This window comes from Chiloscyllium plagiosum, chromosome 20 (assembly GCF_004010195.1).
Source record: "Chiloscyllium plagiosum isolate BGI_BamShark_2017 chromosome 20, ASM401019v2, whole genome shotgun sequence".
NCBI lineage: Eukaryota > Metazoa > Chordata > Chondrichthyes > Orectolobiformes > Hemiscylliidae > Chiloscyllium > Chiloscyllium plagiosum.
This window is the reverse complement of record NC_057729.1, coordinates 61,665,175-61,682,386: the sequence shown is the minus strand read 5'-3', so window position 1 is coordinate 61,682,386 and position 17,212 is coordinate 61,665,175. Positions and strand designations below refer to the sequence as shown.

The following is a 17,212-nucleotide window of genomic DNA, read 5'->3' as shown; positions in this document are numbered from 1 at the left end:
CCCCACCTCTGACTCTACTAAAACATTTAAACCCTGGAACCTGCACCAGCCAATCCTGTCCCTGTTCTAGCCATGTCTCCGTAATAGCCACAACATCGAAGTCCCAGGTACCAACCCACGCTGCAAGTTCACCTACCTTATTTCGTATACTTCTTGCATTGAAGTATACACACTTCAAGCCACTTTCCTGTTTACAGGCACCTTCCTTTGAAAATGATGCCATGTTCCTAACCTCCCTACACTCCAGGTCCTGCACCCTAAAGCTACAGTCTGGGTTCCCATGCCCCTGCAGAGTTAGTTTAAACCCCCCCCAAGAGCACTAGCAAACCTCCCACCAAGGATACTGGTGCCCCTCTGGTTCAGGTGCAGACCATCCTGTTTATAGAGGTCCCACCTTCCCCAGAAAGAACCCCAGTTATCCAAATACCGGAATCCCTCCCTCCTGCACCATCCCTGTAGCCACGCATTTAACTGTTCTCTCTCCCTATTCCTCGATAGTGAATAAACAGAGATATATTTCCAAATCAGGATAGTATGTGCATTGATGCGGAACCTAACCATTGGCAGTGTTCCCATCCAATGTGGGCGGCACGGTGGTACAGTGGTTAGCTGTAGCCACGCATTTAACTGTTCTCTCTCCCTATTCCTCGATAGTGAATAAACAGAGATATATTTCCAAATCAGGATAGTATGTGCATTGATGCGGAACCTAACCATTGGCAGTGTTCCCATCCAATGTGGGCGGCACGGTGGTACAGTGGTTAGCACTGCTGCCTCACAGCACCGGAGACCCAGGTTCAATTCCCGCCTCGGGCGACTGACTGTGTGGAGTTTGCACATTCTCCCCGTGTCTGCGTGGGTTTCCTCCGGGTGCTCCGGTTTCCTCCCACAGTCCAAAGATGTGCAGGTCAGGTGAATTGGCCATGCTAAATTGCCCGTAGTGTTATGTAGGGGGTATGGGTGGGTTGTGGGTCGGTGTGGACTTGTTGGGCCGAAGGGCCTGTTTCCACACTATAATGTAATCTAATCTAATCTAATAAAAAAACTGTTAGCCCATGTGCTTCTCGGTAATAGAAGTTTTGGGTTGGAAGGCATTTTTGAAATAAGCTGGGTAAGTGGCTCACTAAATACTCTTGTATGTTTCACAGTTGAAGCCATAAAGGAATATTCCAGAAATGACTGAGAACCAGTGATTGAACAAAAATGAGGAATCTGAGGAATTTGTCAAAAAAACGAAAGAAACCAAAGAACTGCAGATGCTGTAAATCCGGAAGAAAACCAGAAATAGCTGGAAAAACTCAGCAGATCTAGCAGCAACTGTGGGGCAAAAGCAGAGTTAACATTATGGGTCACTGGACACCAGACGCTGCCAGACCTGCTGAGCTTGTCCAGCTATTTCTGTTTTGGTTTTTGAGAAAGTTTGTATTGGTTATGAAATAGTATTGGAGAAATTAACAGGATGCAAAGTTGACAGTCCCTGGAACTGTGACCTGAGCCCTCAGGTATTAAAGGAGATAACTACAGGGGTGGGAAATGCATTGGCTTTGACCTTTCACAAAGCCTTTGACAATCAGTTATCCTAAAATTGAATAGACAAATGTTAGTGATAGAAAGGCACTTTGGGAAGAATTAACATGTAAGAGAAATGACATTTTTCTTTTCTTTTTGGACTATACACTGAAAAGGAAGTTGCACTGTAGTAACTGAAAATAAATTGAAAAGCTTTGCAACTTGAAAATCAACTGTTAACAAATTGTTCAGCTGCACAATATAATATTGCTTTCTGGAAGCAAACATTTTGAGAATTCAAGACTGAACACAGCCAAGAACTTTTCGAGTTAAGGAAATTCTGCCTTGCAATAGCCCTCTGGTTGAGCTGGAGAACATTAAAAATTTCAAGTCATAAAGATGTACAGCACGAAAACAGACTCTTCAGTCCAACCTGTTCATATCTTAAATTGATCTAATCCCATTTGCCAGCATTTGGCCCATATCCCTGTAGACCCTTCTTACTCATGTACCGATCCAGATGCCTTTTAAATGTTGTAATTGCACCTACCTCCACCACTTCCTCGGGCAGCTCATTCCATACATGCACCACCCTTGGCATGTAAATGATGCCCTTGGGTTCCTTTTAAATTTTTCCCCTCTCACCCTTAAACCTGTGCCCTCTAGTTTTTGACTCCCCTACCCTGGGGAAAATACCTTGACTCTTCACCTGATCAATGCCCCTCATTATTTTATAAACTTTTAAAAGGTCACCCATCAATTTCTGACACTCCAGGGAAAATAGCCTCAGCCTACTCAGCCTCTCTCTGTAGCTCAAACCATCCAACTCTGGCAACATCCTTGTAAATCCTTTGAAGCAAACTCCTCCTCTCTCCATGTGGGAAAGGCAGAAAACCCAAGAAAGTTTAAAAGAAAGAATTCATACAAGAGAAAATCTAAGTTCACCTGATCATCCATGAAAGTGAAGAATGATAGTCATTGTGTAACCAGGGGCATCTCATTACTGCAAACATATGCAGGACTGTGAGGAAAGTATCTTTACACCTTATGGTCTGGATTTTTGACCACTGAAATTTTGTTTACCCTATTGTCTATATTCTTTTCCTCCCATAGTATACGTGTTAAACTGTTTGTCTTTTCTCTGCGTTATTAATGTTTAACTGTGGATATAATTGTGGTTTAGAAAGGGCAGAGTTAAAGTTGCATAAATTATGAATGCTTTCTTTTCATTGATTTTGTTAAAATTAAATGTGTTACAAAAAAGATTTTTTCCTGTTACTGAAGAAAACCTGGTATGAAATGTTTAAATCCAAAGTAGCAATCATTCAGATATATTGTCTTGGTGATTTCATTGGCATTATATATATTAATCCATTTTGTGATGACTTATGGAACAGTGGGTACAATTCTTTTCTGTAAAGTTATGACAACATGGATTTATATTGGAAAAGGAAAATCATATTTAATATTTTTTAAGAGTTTTTTTTGCAGATGTAACTAGGAAGATAGATAAGGGAGAAACAGTGGACACAGTGTATTTGGATTTTTAAAAAGCATTTGATGATATGCCAAACAAGAAGTAGTGATCCAAAATTAGGACTCTGGGTAATGTATCATCATGGATTAAGGATTGGGTAATGTATATAAAACTGGCAGTAGAAATAAAGAAGACTTTTTTAGTTTGGTAGGTTGTAACTAATGGATTACCACAAGCTATTTACAATTATTATGAATAACTTAGATAAGTAGCTGAGAGTAAGGTATCCAAGTTTACTAATGAAACAAAGTTAGGTAGGAAAGTAGACTCTGAAGACAATTAAAAGAAGTTCAGAGATAGAGACAGGTTTGGTCAGATGGAATATAACGTGGTGGAACATTAGTTTACTCAGTTTAGCAGAGGTAGCAGAATTTTTTTTAAATAGGGAATGATGGATGACTGGAGAAATTGACACTTTTGTCAAGAAAAAGGAGGCATTTGTCAGATATGGACAGCTGAGATCGAATGAATCCCTAGAGGAGTATAAGGACAGTAGGAGTATATTCAAGAGGGAAATCAGGAGGGCCAAAAGTGGATATGAGAGAATAGGGCCCCTTAAAGATCAGGAAGGCCGTCAATGTGTGGAACTGCAAAAAATGAGTGATTCACCAAACAAATATTTCAAGTCAGATATTACTGTGGAGAAAGATATGGAAGTTAGAAAACTTGCAGGAATAAAGAGTGATGCCTTGAAAAGTGTCCATAATACAGAGGAGAAGATACTGGATGTCTTAAAACACATAAAGACAGGTAAATCCCCAGGACTGATCAGGTGTACCCCAGAAATTTGTGGGAAGCTAGGTAAGTGATTGCTGGGTCCCTTGCTGAGCTATTTGTATCATTGATAACCACGGGTGAGGTGCTGGAAGAATGAAGGTTGGCTAATGTGGTGATATTATTTAACAAAAATGGTAAGGAGAAACCAGAGAACAAGAGACCGATGAGCCTGATGTCAGTGATGGGTAAGTTGTTGTAGGGATTCTGCAGGACAGGATGTACACATATATGGAAAGGCAAGGACTGATGAGGGATAGTCAACATAGCTTTGTGCATGGGAAATCATTTCTCACTAATTTGACTGAGTCTTTGAACAAGTTATAAAAAGGTTGATGAAAGCAGAGCAGTGGATGTTGTCTATGTGGATTCCAGCAAGGCATTCAACAAGCTTCCACGTGGTAGGCTGGTTAGCAAGGTTAGATCACATGGAATCCAGGGAGAGCTAGCCATTTGGATACAAAATTATCGTGAAGGTAGGAGTCAGAGGAAGGTGGTAGACGGTTGTTTTTCAGACTAGAAGCCTGAGACCAGCAATGTGCCACAGATATCAGTGTTGGGCCCTCTGCTTTTTGACATTTATTTATGATTTGGATGCAAATATAGGAGGTATGGATAGTAAGTTTGCAGATGACACCAAAATTGCTGGTGTAGTGGACAGTGAAAAAAATTACCTTAGAGTACAATGGGACCTTGATCAGATGAGCAAATGGACTGAGGAGTGGCAGATGGAGTTTAATTTAGATAAATGTGAGTTGTTGCATTTTGGTACGACAAATCAGGGCAGCTCTTACACACTTAATGGTAAGGTCATGGAAAGTGTTGCCGAACAGAGTCCTTCTTTGTTCTTAAATAGTGGGTTACAATAGCGACTCTCCAACCATAGGCACAGTTCCAGAGTCCAAAGATTCTGCTTTCTCTCCATGTCCTTTGATCTGTTTCATCCTAAGAACAATATCTACATCTTTCTTGAAAGTCTGTAAGGTTTTGGTTTCATCTGTCTCCTGTGACTGATAGTTCCACAAACTCACTACACTCTGGGTGAAAAAGTCAATTTCTGGTCTACATCCCTTATCCTTAGTCTGTGAACCCTGGTTCTAGGCGATGACTAGCACATCTGGAAGATGACCACTAGACATTAGAGAAAGACAACGTAAACTATGAAAACATTTTTACCAGCCAGGATAAGATAAAAATGTGGTCAGATTTTGTCAGACATGCCATACATGTCTAGTGGTGACAAAACCCCAACCGCCAATTAAATCTGTGCTTTTAATCCTTAAAGGAGTTTGCAGAAAACCAATAGACTGAGGAGTGGAAATTAGAGTTTAATTTGGATAAATGTGAGCTGTTGTATTTTGGAAAGGCAAATCAGGGCAAGACTTATACACTTAATGGTAAGGTCCTCAGGAGTGTTGCTGAACAAAGAGACCATGGAATGCAGGTTCATAGTTCCTTGCAAGTGGAGTCACAGGTAGACAGAATGGTGAAAAAGGCATTTCGTATGCTTGCCTTTATTGATCAGTGCATTGAGTATAGCAGCTGGGAGGTCATGTTGCAGCTGTACAGGACATTGGTTAGGCCAGCTTTGGAATGCTGTGTTCAATTCTGGTCTCCTTGCTATGAATAGACAATAGACAAAAGACAATAGGTGCAGGAGTAGGCCATTCTGCCCTACGAGCTTGCACTACCATTCAATATGATCATGGCTGATCATCCTTAATCAGTATCCTGTTCCTGCCTTATTTCCATAACCTTTGATTCCACTATCCTTGAGAGCTCTATCCAACTCTTTCTTAAATGAATCCAGAGACTGGGCCTCCACTGCCCTCTGGGGCAGAGCATCCCACACAGCCACCACTCTCTGGGTGAACAAGTTTCTCCTCATCTCTGTCCTAAATGATCTACCCCGTCCCGCCATTCCAGGAATTGACCCCGTGAACCTACGCTGCACTTCCTCAATAGCCAGAATGTCTTTCCTCAAATTTGGAGACCAGAACTGCACACAATACTCCAGGTGTGGTCTCACCAGGGCCCTGTACAGCTGCAGAAGAACCTCTTTGCTTCTATACTCAATCCCTCTTGTTATGAAGGCCAGCATGCTATTAGCCTTCTTCACTACCTGCTGTACCTGCATGCTTACCTTCATTGACTGGTGTACAAGAACACCCAGATCTCTTTGTACTGCCCCTTTACCTAAATTGATTCCATTTAGGTAGTAATCTGCCTTCCTGTTCTTGTCACCAAAGTGGATAACTGCATCTGCCATGCATCTGACCACTCACCTAACCTGTCCAGGTCACATGTAATCTCCTAACATCCTCCTCACATTTCACCCTGCCAGCCAGCTTAGTATCATCAGCAAATTTACTAATGTTATTATTAATACCATCTTCTATATCATTAACATATATTGTAAAAAGCTGCGGTCCCAGCACTGATCCCTGCGGTACCCCACTGGTCACTGCCTGCCATTCCAAAATAGAGCCGTTTATCACTACTCTTTGTTTCCTGTCAGCCAACCAACTTTCAATCCAAGTTAGTACTTTGCCCCCAATACCATGCACCCTAATTTTGCTAACTAACCTCCTATGTGGGACTTTATCAAAAGCTTTCTGAAAGCCCAGGTACACTACATCTACTGGATCTCCCTCGTCCATCTTCAGAGTTACAGCCTTAAAATATTCCAGAAGTTTTGTCAAGCACGATTTCCCCTTCATAAATCCATGCTGACTCTGACCTATCCTGTTACTACTATCCAGATGTGTCGTAATTTCATCCTTTATAATAGACTCCAGCATCTTTCCCACCACTGAAGTCAGACTAACTTGTCTATAATTTCCTGCTTTCTCTCTCCCACCTTTCTTAAAAAGTGGTACAACATTAGCCACCCTCCAATCCAAATGTTGTGAAACTTGAAAGGGTTCCGAAAAGATTTACAAGGATGTTGCTGGGGTTGGAGGGTTTGGACTATATGGTTAGTCTGAGTAAACTGAGGTTATTTTCCCTGGGGTGTCAGTAGCTGAGGGGTGACCTTGTCGAGGTTTATAAAATCATGAGGGGCATGGGTCGGGTGAATAGTGGAGGTTCTGTTCCCAGGATAGAGAAGTCCAAAACTAGAAAGCACAGGTTTAAGGTGAGAGGGAAAAGATTTAAAAGGGACCCAACGGGCAAATTTGTCATGCAAAGGGTGGTACATGGATGGAATGAGCTTCCAGAGGAAGTGGTGGAGGCTGATACAATTACGACTTTTAAAAGGCTTTTGAATGGGTACATAAATAGGAAGCGTTCAGAAGGATATGAGCCAAATGCTGGCAAATCTTTAGGATATCTGGTCGGCATGGACGAGTTGGACTGAAGGGTCTGTTTCTGTGCTGTACAGCTCTCTGACTCTAAATGATGAGGAAGCAGGGTATTCAGTGGGATGTGAGTGTTCTTTACATGAATCAAAGTATGTTCACTTGCAGCTGCAGCAAACAATTCGGAAAGCAAATTACGTTAGCTTTTGTTCCTATTATATGAAATTTTAAGACCACAACTATATTTCAGTTCAAAGTTTGTGCGAAGATTTGTAGCTCGGGTGCTCGTTGATGTGGTTCTGTTCGCCGAGCTGGAAGTTTTTATTGCAAACGTTTCGTCCCCTGGCTAGGCGACATCATCAGTGCTTGGGAGCCTCCTGCGAAGCGCTTCTTTGATGTTTCCTCTGGTGTTTATAGTGGTCTGTCCCTGCCGCTTCCGGTTGTCAGTTTCAGCTGTCCGCTGTAGTGGTTGGTATATTGGGTCCAGGTCGATGTGTTTGTTGATGGAGTTTGTGGATGAATGCCATTCACATGGCATGGCATTCATCCACAAACTCCATCAACAAACACATCGACCTGGACCCAATATACCAACCACTACAGTGGACAGCTGAAACTGACAACCGGAAGCGGCAGGGACAGACCACTATAAACACCAGAGGAAACATCAAAGAAGCGCTTCGCAGGAGGCTCCCAAGCACTGATGATGTCGCCTAGCCAGAGGACGAAACGTTTGCAACAAAAACTTCCAGCTCGGCGAACAGAACCACAGCATAGTTTCAGTCTCTGCATCTAAAAAAGGACATATCCTCCCAGAAGAGAGAAACTTTCACTAGATTGTTTCTTGGAATGAGGGATTATTCTATCAAAGAATTATGTAGGCTAGGCCTATATTGTATGGAGTTTAGAAGAATTTAAACATTTCTTAGTTAAAATCATTGACAAGGCTAGATTCAGAAAGACTGCATTCCTCTTTTGGGAATCTAGAACTGGAATTCTCAATGTCTTCAGGATTTAGATCTGTAGATAATGCAGAGAGATTTAGCTAAGTTGGGAGATTAATCAATTACTTTATTAAGTGGTGGAGCATCCCCAAAGACTTAATGTGTTACTCTAGGTGTAATTTTTGATGTAATCATTTGGCTAAATGCCTATTTTCACATGTGTATCTAATAGGAAGATAAACTATTTCCAAATAAAAACTTGTAGATTCTAGAACTAGGGAGCATAGTCTGAGAATTAGAGCCAGGCCATTCAGAAGAGATATTAGGAAGCACAAACAGACAAAAAGGATGGTAGATGTTTGGAATTCTCGTCCATAAAACAGCAATGAATAGATCAGTCATTAATTTTAAATCTGAGATGGACTTTTTTTAAGAATATGGTCCAAAGGCAGGCATATGAGTTAGGCCACAGATCAGCCATGATTCTCATGAATAACAGAAGAGGCTCAAGAGGCTGAATGGCCTGCTCCTGTTCCAATGTTACTATGAATTAAGTATTTAGGGACACTGATGTAGTCTTGGGCCAGGATCTGCTCAGTGATTTAATATAATTTTAAGAAATACCCTTTGACATAGATGTCACTGGATCGGTCTCCTGTCAGCGGATTCACGTCATCAAGTGCCACATCGTCTGTATTCCAGATAATGACTCTTAGTTCATAACTGATAAAGATATAACAGCAAATATTGCCAATCAGTAATAATCAAAAATGAATCATACAGTCATACAACATAGAAACTGACCCTTCTGTCCACCCAGTCCATGCTGACCATAATCCCAAACTAAACTATTCCCAACTGCCTGTGCTCGGCCCATATCCCTCCTAACATTTCTTATTCCAGTACTTACCTAAACATATTGTAACTGTTCCCACATCCATCACTTCTTCTGGAAGTTCATTCCACAAACAAACCACTCTCTGTGGAAAAACTGCCCCTCATGTCTTTTTTAAATCTTTCTTCTCTCACCCTAAAAATATGCACCCTAAACCTGAACTCCATCACCCTAGAGAAAAGACATCTGCCATTCACCTTATCTATACTCCTCATTATTTTATAATCCTCTGTAGCTTTTCACAATGCAACATCTATTTTAACAATACTCTTGTGTTTTTAAAACTGGATTAAAATATACTCAGCTTGAATGAATGCATTTCATTAGTCACTGATACAAACTAATATATATGGGCCAGGGAATGGTGCTTTTCCCCAAGCAAAGAGAAGAGAGGGGAACATCCAACTTCCTCAGTGGACCATATTCAAATTTCACAATTCACATTGAACACTGAACTACACAGTAAACATGATAGTGCTTATCTAGTTCAAGTTACAACCTATAAATTAGGAGGCATCATTTTTAAAAATTATACCTGGTTCTTGTGGGATCATATTTGTGAAAACTACATACAAAGTTATGATTTCATTGTTTGGGAGAAGACATTTAGTCAATGAAATGCATAAAGAGAAAAGTTTTACAAGAAATCTAGTGAAAGATTTTTGTGATAGGAAAGAATACAGAGAAGGATATGTAGCAGCTCGGCTATAGTAAAGGGAAACAGATTGCTGGCATGGAGTGGTCATAGTGGGTGAGGGAGGCAGTGGGTATGGAACAAGGAACACCAATGAATTTAGAGAAGGAACTGAGTTTTTGCCAACAAATTGTATTCAGGCGATTAGAAATATATTATTGCAGCAGTCGATTGTCAACAATACAATGCCATAGATTTAGAAATCATAAATCCCTGTCCATGATGAAATGCACAATCCTCCTTGGTAGTATGGCGTGGAAGGGAAGGAAGTCAATGAGCAGAGACTCAGAATGGTCAAGCATCTGTTTAATATACAGAGAGAGAAATACCCCATGAGTAAAAATCAAAATACTTAAATCATAACAGAGAAGAGAGAGAGAAATGTGAAAATATTCATGGATACATTATAAGATTATTGCTGAAATGATTGTTCGTAGCTTTGTTTACCATTTTAGTAATTCCTTACCTGATTGGTTGGCGGGGTTTAATATTGACAGGAGGAGGTGCAGGTAGGTCAACTGGAAACATATCGACCCACATGTGAACTTGGCCCTTTGGAAACAGGAGTAGTGACAATTGTTAATCTAATGTGTTACTTTGAACCTGCTTTGTTTATTCCTCTAAATTAATCATCAACGTATTCCATGTTTTCACACTGCACCAGAGATCTATTTTTCAACTCAATGATACTTCATATATATCTTTTACTTTTGCATCAGCCACTTTTTAAAGCAAATTTTGTATCACATTGACTGCCTTCTTGATTTCCTTTATGTTATCCTGTCAATATGCAGTGAATTACTGTGATCTGGAATGTGCTGCCTGAAAAAGGTGGTGGAAGCATCTTTAATCTGATGGTAATTTTCAAAAGGGAAATGTACAAATACTTGAAAAGGAAAAGTTTGCAGAGTCCATGAGAAAGAGCAAGGAAGTGGGACTAATTAGTTAGCTGTAAAGATATTTGGTCCTTTTGAGGGGGATGGGTGGTCTCTCAGGAGAAAGCAATAGCAGCAGCCAGATCAGTGGCATTACGATTGGCTCTGTTGTAGACAGGACCACATAAACTGATTAAATTAAATTATAAATCAAGACTGGGACTATGCCTTTGTTTTGAGAGAAACTAGGAATTTAGTGAATGATAATCCCCCTTAATTTGCAGCTTGCTATTGGCTGAAGAGAAATTAGAAAAGTCACTTGTCAAAAGCATAAAAGATGGATTGAGATGCACCTGACCTCATGATGAACTTCTCTGAATTTCTCTTCTAATTCTGTCACAAATCTTGACATCGCCCACTTGACTCAGACCCCAAGAAGTTTCTGCTCTTGGAGCCAATGCAGACCTACCTCTCAGTCTAAGCTTTGAAACAGTCAAATAGACGACTAAACTGAATTTCAATGAAAGTAATAAGTAATAGTTTTCTTCATTCACAAGATGTGGGTGTCACTGTCTGGTCCAGCACAGGCAATTAGGGATGAGCAGTAAATGCTGGCCTAGCCAGCGACGCCCTCACCTTGTGAATGAATAAAAAAATGCAGTTAAGTGTCATAACATAAGAACATAAGAACTAGGAAAGGAGTAGGCCATTTGGCCCTTCGAGCCTGCTCCACCGTTCAATAAGACCACAGGTGATCTTTTCGTGGGCTCGGTTTCACTTACCTGCCCTCTCGCTATAATCCTTAATTCCTTCACTGTTCTAAAAATAAATCGATCTTAGCTTCAAAAACCTTTATTGAAGGAGCATCAGCTACTTTACTGGGCAGGGAATTCCAAAGATTTGCAACCCTCTGGGTGAAGACGTTCCTTCTCAATTCATTCTTAAATCTGCTCCCTTTAATTTTGAAGCTATGCCTTCTTCTCCTTGTTTCTATTTCCTTCATAATTTTATGTTTCTATAAAATCTCACCTCATTCTTCTAAATTCCAATGAATATAATTCCAGTCTAGTCAATTTCTCCTCATATAGCAACCTCCTCAAGTCCAGAATCAATCTAGTGAACCTTCTCTGCAGCCCCTCTACTGTCAGTACATCCTTTCTCAAATAAGGAGACCAAAACTGCATGCAGTACTCCAGGTGTGTCCTCACCAACATCCTACACAACTGAAACATAACCTCCCTGCTTTAAAACTCAATCCCTTTAGCAATGAAGGACAAAATTCTATTTGCCTTCCTAATTACTTTGTTGTACCTGCCGACCAATCTTCTGTGATTCATGCATAAGGACACCCAGGTCCCTCTGCATAGCAGCATGCTGCAACGTTTTACCATTCAAGTAATAGCCCTTTTTACTGTTACGCCTATCAAAATGGATGACTTCACATTTATTAACATTGTATTCCATCTGCCAGACCTTTACCCACTCACTTAAAGTATCTATGTCCCTCTGCAAAGTTTGACAATCCTCTGCACACTATGTTCTGCCACTCATCTTAGTGTCATCTGCAAACTTTGACACACTACACGTGGTCCCCAACTCCAAATCATCTTTATAAATTGTGAATAACTGCAGTCCCAACACTGAACCCTGAAGCACACCACTAAGTACTGATTGCCAACCAGAATAACACTCATTTATCCCTACTCTTTGCTTCCTGTTTGTCAACCAAGCCTCTATCCATGGTAATACTTCACCCGTAACACCATGCATCTTTATCTTATGCAGCAACCTCTTGTGCGGCACTTTATCGAAGGCCTTTTGGAAATCCAGATACACCATATCTACTGGGTGCCCATTGCCCACCTTGCTCATATGTCTTCATAGAATTCCAAAAGATTAGTTAAGCATGACCTGCCCTTCATGAACCCATGCTAGTCTGCCCAATGTAACAATTTCTATCTAGATGCCTTGCTATTTCCTGCTTCGTAATAAATTTAAGCATCTTCCCCACTACAGAAGTTAAGCTAACCAATCTATAATAACCATCTTTTGTCTACCGCCCTTTTTAAAGAGTGGCATCATATTTGTTGTTTTCCAATCTGCTTCAACTGCCCCAGAGTCCAGAGAGTTTTGAAACACTACCACAACAGAACCTGCTGCTGCTCCTGCTATCTCTTTTAGTACCCTGGGGTGCATTCCATCAGAGCCAAGAGATTTGTCTATCCTTAGCTCCATTAGCTTGTCCAAAACTACCACTTCTGTAATAATGATTGTTTCTGTATTCTAAATTCAACCATATTGTGATCACTTCTTCCTCACCTACCTCTGTCTCTTTGTCAATTTCTGGCATGTTATTGGTGTCTTCCACTGTGAAGACCAACATAAAATACCTATTCAATGCCTCTGCCATTTCATCATAGCCCATAGCTAAATGCCCCTTCTCATCCTCTAAAGGACCAATGTTTACTTTAGCCAGTCTTTTTTGTTTTATACATTTATAGAAACTTTTGCTATCGGTCTTTATATTTTGTGCTACTTTTTTATCATATTCTATCCTACTTTTCTTTAAAGGTCAACAGAAAGCCACAAAAAGAGTTACAAAGTTTTCCCAACCTTCTAGTTTCCTGCTGATCTTGGCCACTTTGTATGCCTTCTCTTTCAATTTGATGGCCTCCCCTGTTTCCTTAGACATCCATGGCAGAATACCCCTTTTATTACAGTCCTTCCTTTTCACTGGAATATACTTTTGACGAGCACTTTGAAAAATTGCTTTGAAAGTTCTCCACTGCTCGTCAACTATCCCACCATAAAATCTTTGTTTCCAGTCTACTTTAGCCAAGTCCTCTCTCATCCTATTGTAGTCTCCTTTGTTTAAGCACAGGACCCTGGTATTGGATTTTATCTTCACCCTCTGTATTCTAAATTCAACCATATTGTAATCACTTATTCCAAGAGGATCCCTAACTATTAGATAATTAATTATTCCTGTCTCATTACACAGGTCCAGATGTGGGATAGCTTGCTCCCTCATCAGTTCCATTACATATTGTTCAAGAAAACTGTTGCAGATACACTCAATGAACTCCTCCTCAAGGCTACCCTGACCGAGCTGGTTCATCCAATCAACATGTCAAGCATAGTGCTCTGGGTCAGGAATCATATGTAGACCAGACAGGGGAAGGAGAGCAGATTTCTGTCCCTAAAATACATTAGTGAACCAGATGGGGTTTTTATGAACAATCAACAGTTGGTTTCTTGGTTGCCATTAGGCTAGATTTTTATTCAAGTTTTTTTTCTGTTGAATTCAAATTTTAGCATTTACCATGGCAGGATTCAAACCATGCCCCCAGATCATTAAACAAAAATCAAAGAACTTCAGACTCTGGAAATCTAAAACAAAACAGAAATATCTGGAGAAACTCAGTAGGTCTGTGGAGAGAAAGGATAGCCAAAGTTTCAGGTTCAGTGACCATTCTTCAGAACCATCTTTCTCACCAAAATATTACCAGACCTGTCGAGTTTCTCCAGCTATTTCTGGTTTTGTCCCCTGCTCATTAATTGGGGGTCTGGATTACTAGTAGAATACTACTAGAACAGCTATTTCTGTTTTTGGTTTAGATTTCCAGAGTCCAAAGTTCTTTGATCAGCAGTTTGTATTACCTAGTGGCATTACCATTGACACACTCACTCCGGCATCTTTTGATCCAGCAGGAGGTACATAACAGTGATTTTGCCATTTTTCAAATGGCCAGTTTGAAATAGCATCAGTTTCTTGTCAGACTAACATTATTTAATAATTGACTCCAAAAACAACCTGTGATTAGAACAGGTGCAGACCTAGTTATTCCTTTTGGGAATAAGTTCAAGTACAGCCCATCACCTTACTGCTTGTTAGGATCTCAAAAGAAATAAAGTTAGAATTGTCTTAAGCCAGTTTACCTTTGACATCCCTGGGTTTTCAGATTTCTGAAGAGTCCGGATTTCTATGTGTTCAGGTACCAGTTTGACACCATATTCTGGCATTTCCTCCCAGTGCCTTAAGACATACAGAGCCTTCTGCTCATCAGTCATCATAGGACTTGATCCTTTCTTGTTATTCCCTAGAATTAATGAAAAATTGTTACTCAATATTTCATTATTATTGAATAATGCTGAACACTCTCTAAACCAAGGGTTCTGCAGTCCCCAGAGCCTTGCACTTGGCTGACACTGGACCATTTTCTCCAGCTAGGAGAAAGTGAGGACTGCAGATCTGAGGTTTGGATGGGGCAGAATTTGTAGGAGCGTTCAGGAAAGTTTTCTACAGCAGTATGTCAATAGTCCGACAAGGGAAGGAGACATATTGGACCTGGTGTTGGGGAATGAGCCAGGCCAGGTGGTAGAAGTTGCAGTGAGAGATTTCTTGGGAATAGTGACCACAATTCTGTAAGTTTTAGAATACTCGTAGACAAAGATGAAAGTGGTCCTTAGGGACAAGTACTAAACTGGGCCAAGGCCAATTATATCAAAATTAGGCAGGAACTGGGAAATGTGCATTGAACACAACTATTTCAAGGGAAGTCCACATTTGAAATGTGGGAGGCTTTCAAAGATAGGTTGAAGATAGTGCAGGATAAGCTGTCCCTTTGAAAACAAGGGATAGGAAAGGCAAGTTTCGTGAACCGTGGATGACAGGAGAAATCATGCGACTGGCCAAGAAGAAAAGGGAAGTGTACATAAATTTCAGGCAGCTAAGAACAGAATGGGCCTTGGAGGAGTATTGGGAGAGTAGGACAAGTCTTAAACGAGGAAACAAACGGGCTAAAAGGGGTCATGAAATAGCTTTGGCCAGCAGAATTAGGGAGAATCCCAAGACCTTTTATTCTTATATAAGAAGCAAGAGGGTAACCAGAGAAAGGGTTGGTCACTAAAGGATAAGGAAGGAAAGTTGCATGCTGAACCTGAGAAAATGGGTGAAATTCTCAATGATTACTTTGCATCAATGTTCACTGAGGAACAGGAAGTGATGAATGCTGAGATTAGATATAGAAGTTTGTTTACTCTGGATCACGCTGACATAAGGAGGGAAGATGCAGCGGGTAGGCTAAAGGATATTAAGGTGGACAAATCCCCAGGACCGGATGGAATCTATCCCAGGTTACTGAGGGAAATGAGAGAGGAAATAGCTGGGGCCCTGACAGATATCTTTGTGGCATCCTTAAATACAAGTGTGGTGCCGGAGAACTGGAGGGTTGCTCATGTTGTCCCTCGGTACAAGAAGGGTAGTAGGGATATACAGGGTAACTACAGACCAATGAGCCTGACGTCAGTGGTGGGAAAGTTGCTGGAGAAGGTACTGAGGGATAGGATCTATTTATATTTAGAAATGAATGGGCTTATCAGTGATAGGCAACATGGTTTTTTGTGGGGGAGATCATGCATTACCAACTTAATAGAGTTCTTCGAGGAAGTGACCAAGTTGATAGATGAAGGAAGGGCTGTTGATGTCATATACATGGGTTTTAGTAAGGCGTTTGATAAGGTTCCCCATGGTAGACTAATGGAGAAAGTGAAGTCACATGGTGTGCAGGGTGTCCTAGCTAGGTGGATAAAGAACTGGTTGAGCAACAGGAGACAGAGAGTAGTAGTTGAAGGGAGCTTCTCGATATGGAGAAAGGTCACCAGTGGTGTTCCACAGGAATCAGTGCTAGGGCCACTGTTGTTTGTGATACACATAAATGATCTGGAAGAGGGCATTTTTGGTCTGATCAGTAAGTTTGCAGATGACATGAAGATTGGTGGAGTAGCAGAAAGCATAAGGGACTGTCAAAAAATACAGAAGATTATAGATAGACTGGAGAGTTGGGCGGAGAAGTGGCAGATGGAGTTCAATCCAGGCAAATGTGAAGTGATGCATTTTGGGAAATCTAATTCTAGAGCGAACTATGCTGTAAATGGAATAGCCTTGGGAAAAGTTGATGGGCAGAGAGATCTGGAGGTTCAGGTCCATTGTACCCTGAAGGCGGCTGCACAGGTGGATAGAGTGGTCAAGAAGACATATGGTATGCTTGCCTTCATTGGACGGGGTATTGAGTATTAGAGCTGGCAGGTCATGTTAAAATTGTACAAGACTTTGGTTTGGCCGCATTTAGAATACTGTGTACAGTTCTGGTCACCACATTACCAAAAGGATGTAGATGCTTTGGAGAGGGTGCAGAGAAGGTTTACAAGGATGTTGCCTGGTATGGAAGGTGCTAGCTATGATGAGAGGTTGAGTTGGTTAGGATTGTTCTCATTAGAAAAAAGGAGATTGAGGGGGGGTACCTGATTGAGGTCTACAAAATCATGAAGGGTATAGACAGGGTAGATAGAGATAAGCTTTCTCCCAAGGTGAGGGGTTCAATAACGACAGGTCATGTGTTCAAGGTGAGAAGTGAAAAGTTTAAAGGGGATGTACATAGCAAGTACTTTACACAAAGAGTGGTAGGTGCCTGAAACGTGTTGCCAGCAGAGGTAGTAGAGGCAGGCACAGTAGATTCATTTAAGATGTGTCTGGACAGATGCATGAGTAGGTGGGGAGCAGAGGGATACAGATGCTTAGGAATTGGGCGACAGGTTTAGCCATTTGGATCAGCTCAGCCTTGGAGGGCCAAAGGGCCTAATCCTGGGCCGTTCCTTCTCACAGCAGAGAGCGGCGCGAGCTGGG

At 41.1% G+C, this 17,212-nt stretch overlaps 1 protein-coding gene across 1 annotated transcript in view; it reads right to left on the bottom strand.

The window, feature by feature from the left end:
• The window catches only part of LOC122559891 (fer-1-like protein 4), a 349,022-nt gene that overhangs the window by 55,575 nt on the left and 276,235 nt on the right, over window positions 1–17,212 (bottom strand). Inside the window, exons 38-40 of the mRNA XM_043709999.1 lie at window positions 14,467–14,627; window positions 10,119–10,204; window positions 8,688–8,786 (exon numbers count right to left, since the gene is read on the bottom strand). Coding sequence (XP_043565934.1) covers window positions 8,688–8,786; window positions 10,119–10,204; window positions 14,467–14,627 — 346 coding nt within the window. The remainder of the gene's footprint in view (window positions 1–8,687; window positions 8,787–10,118; window positions 10,205–14,466; window positions 14,628–17,212) is intronic.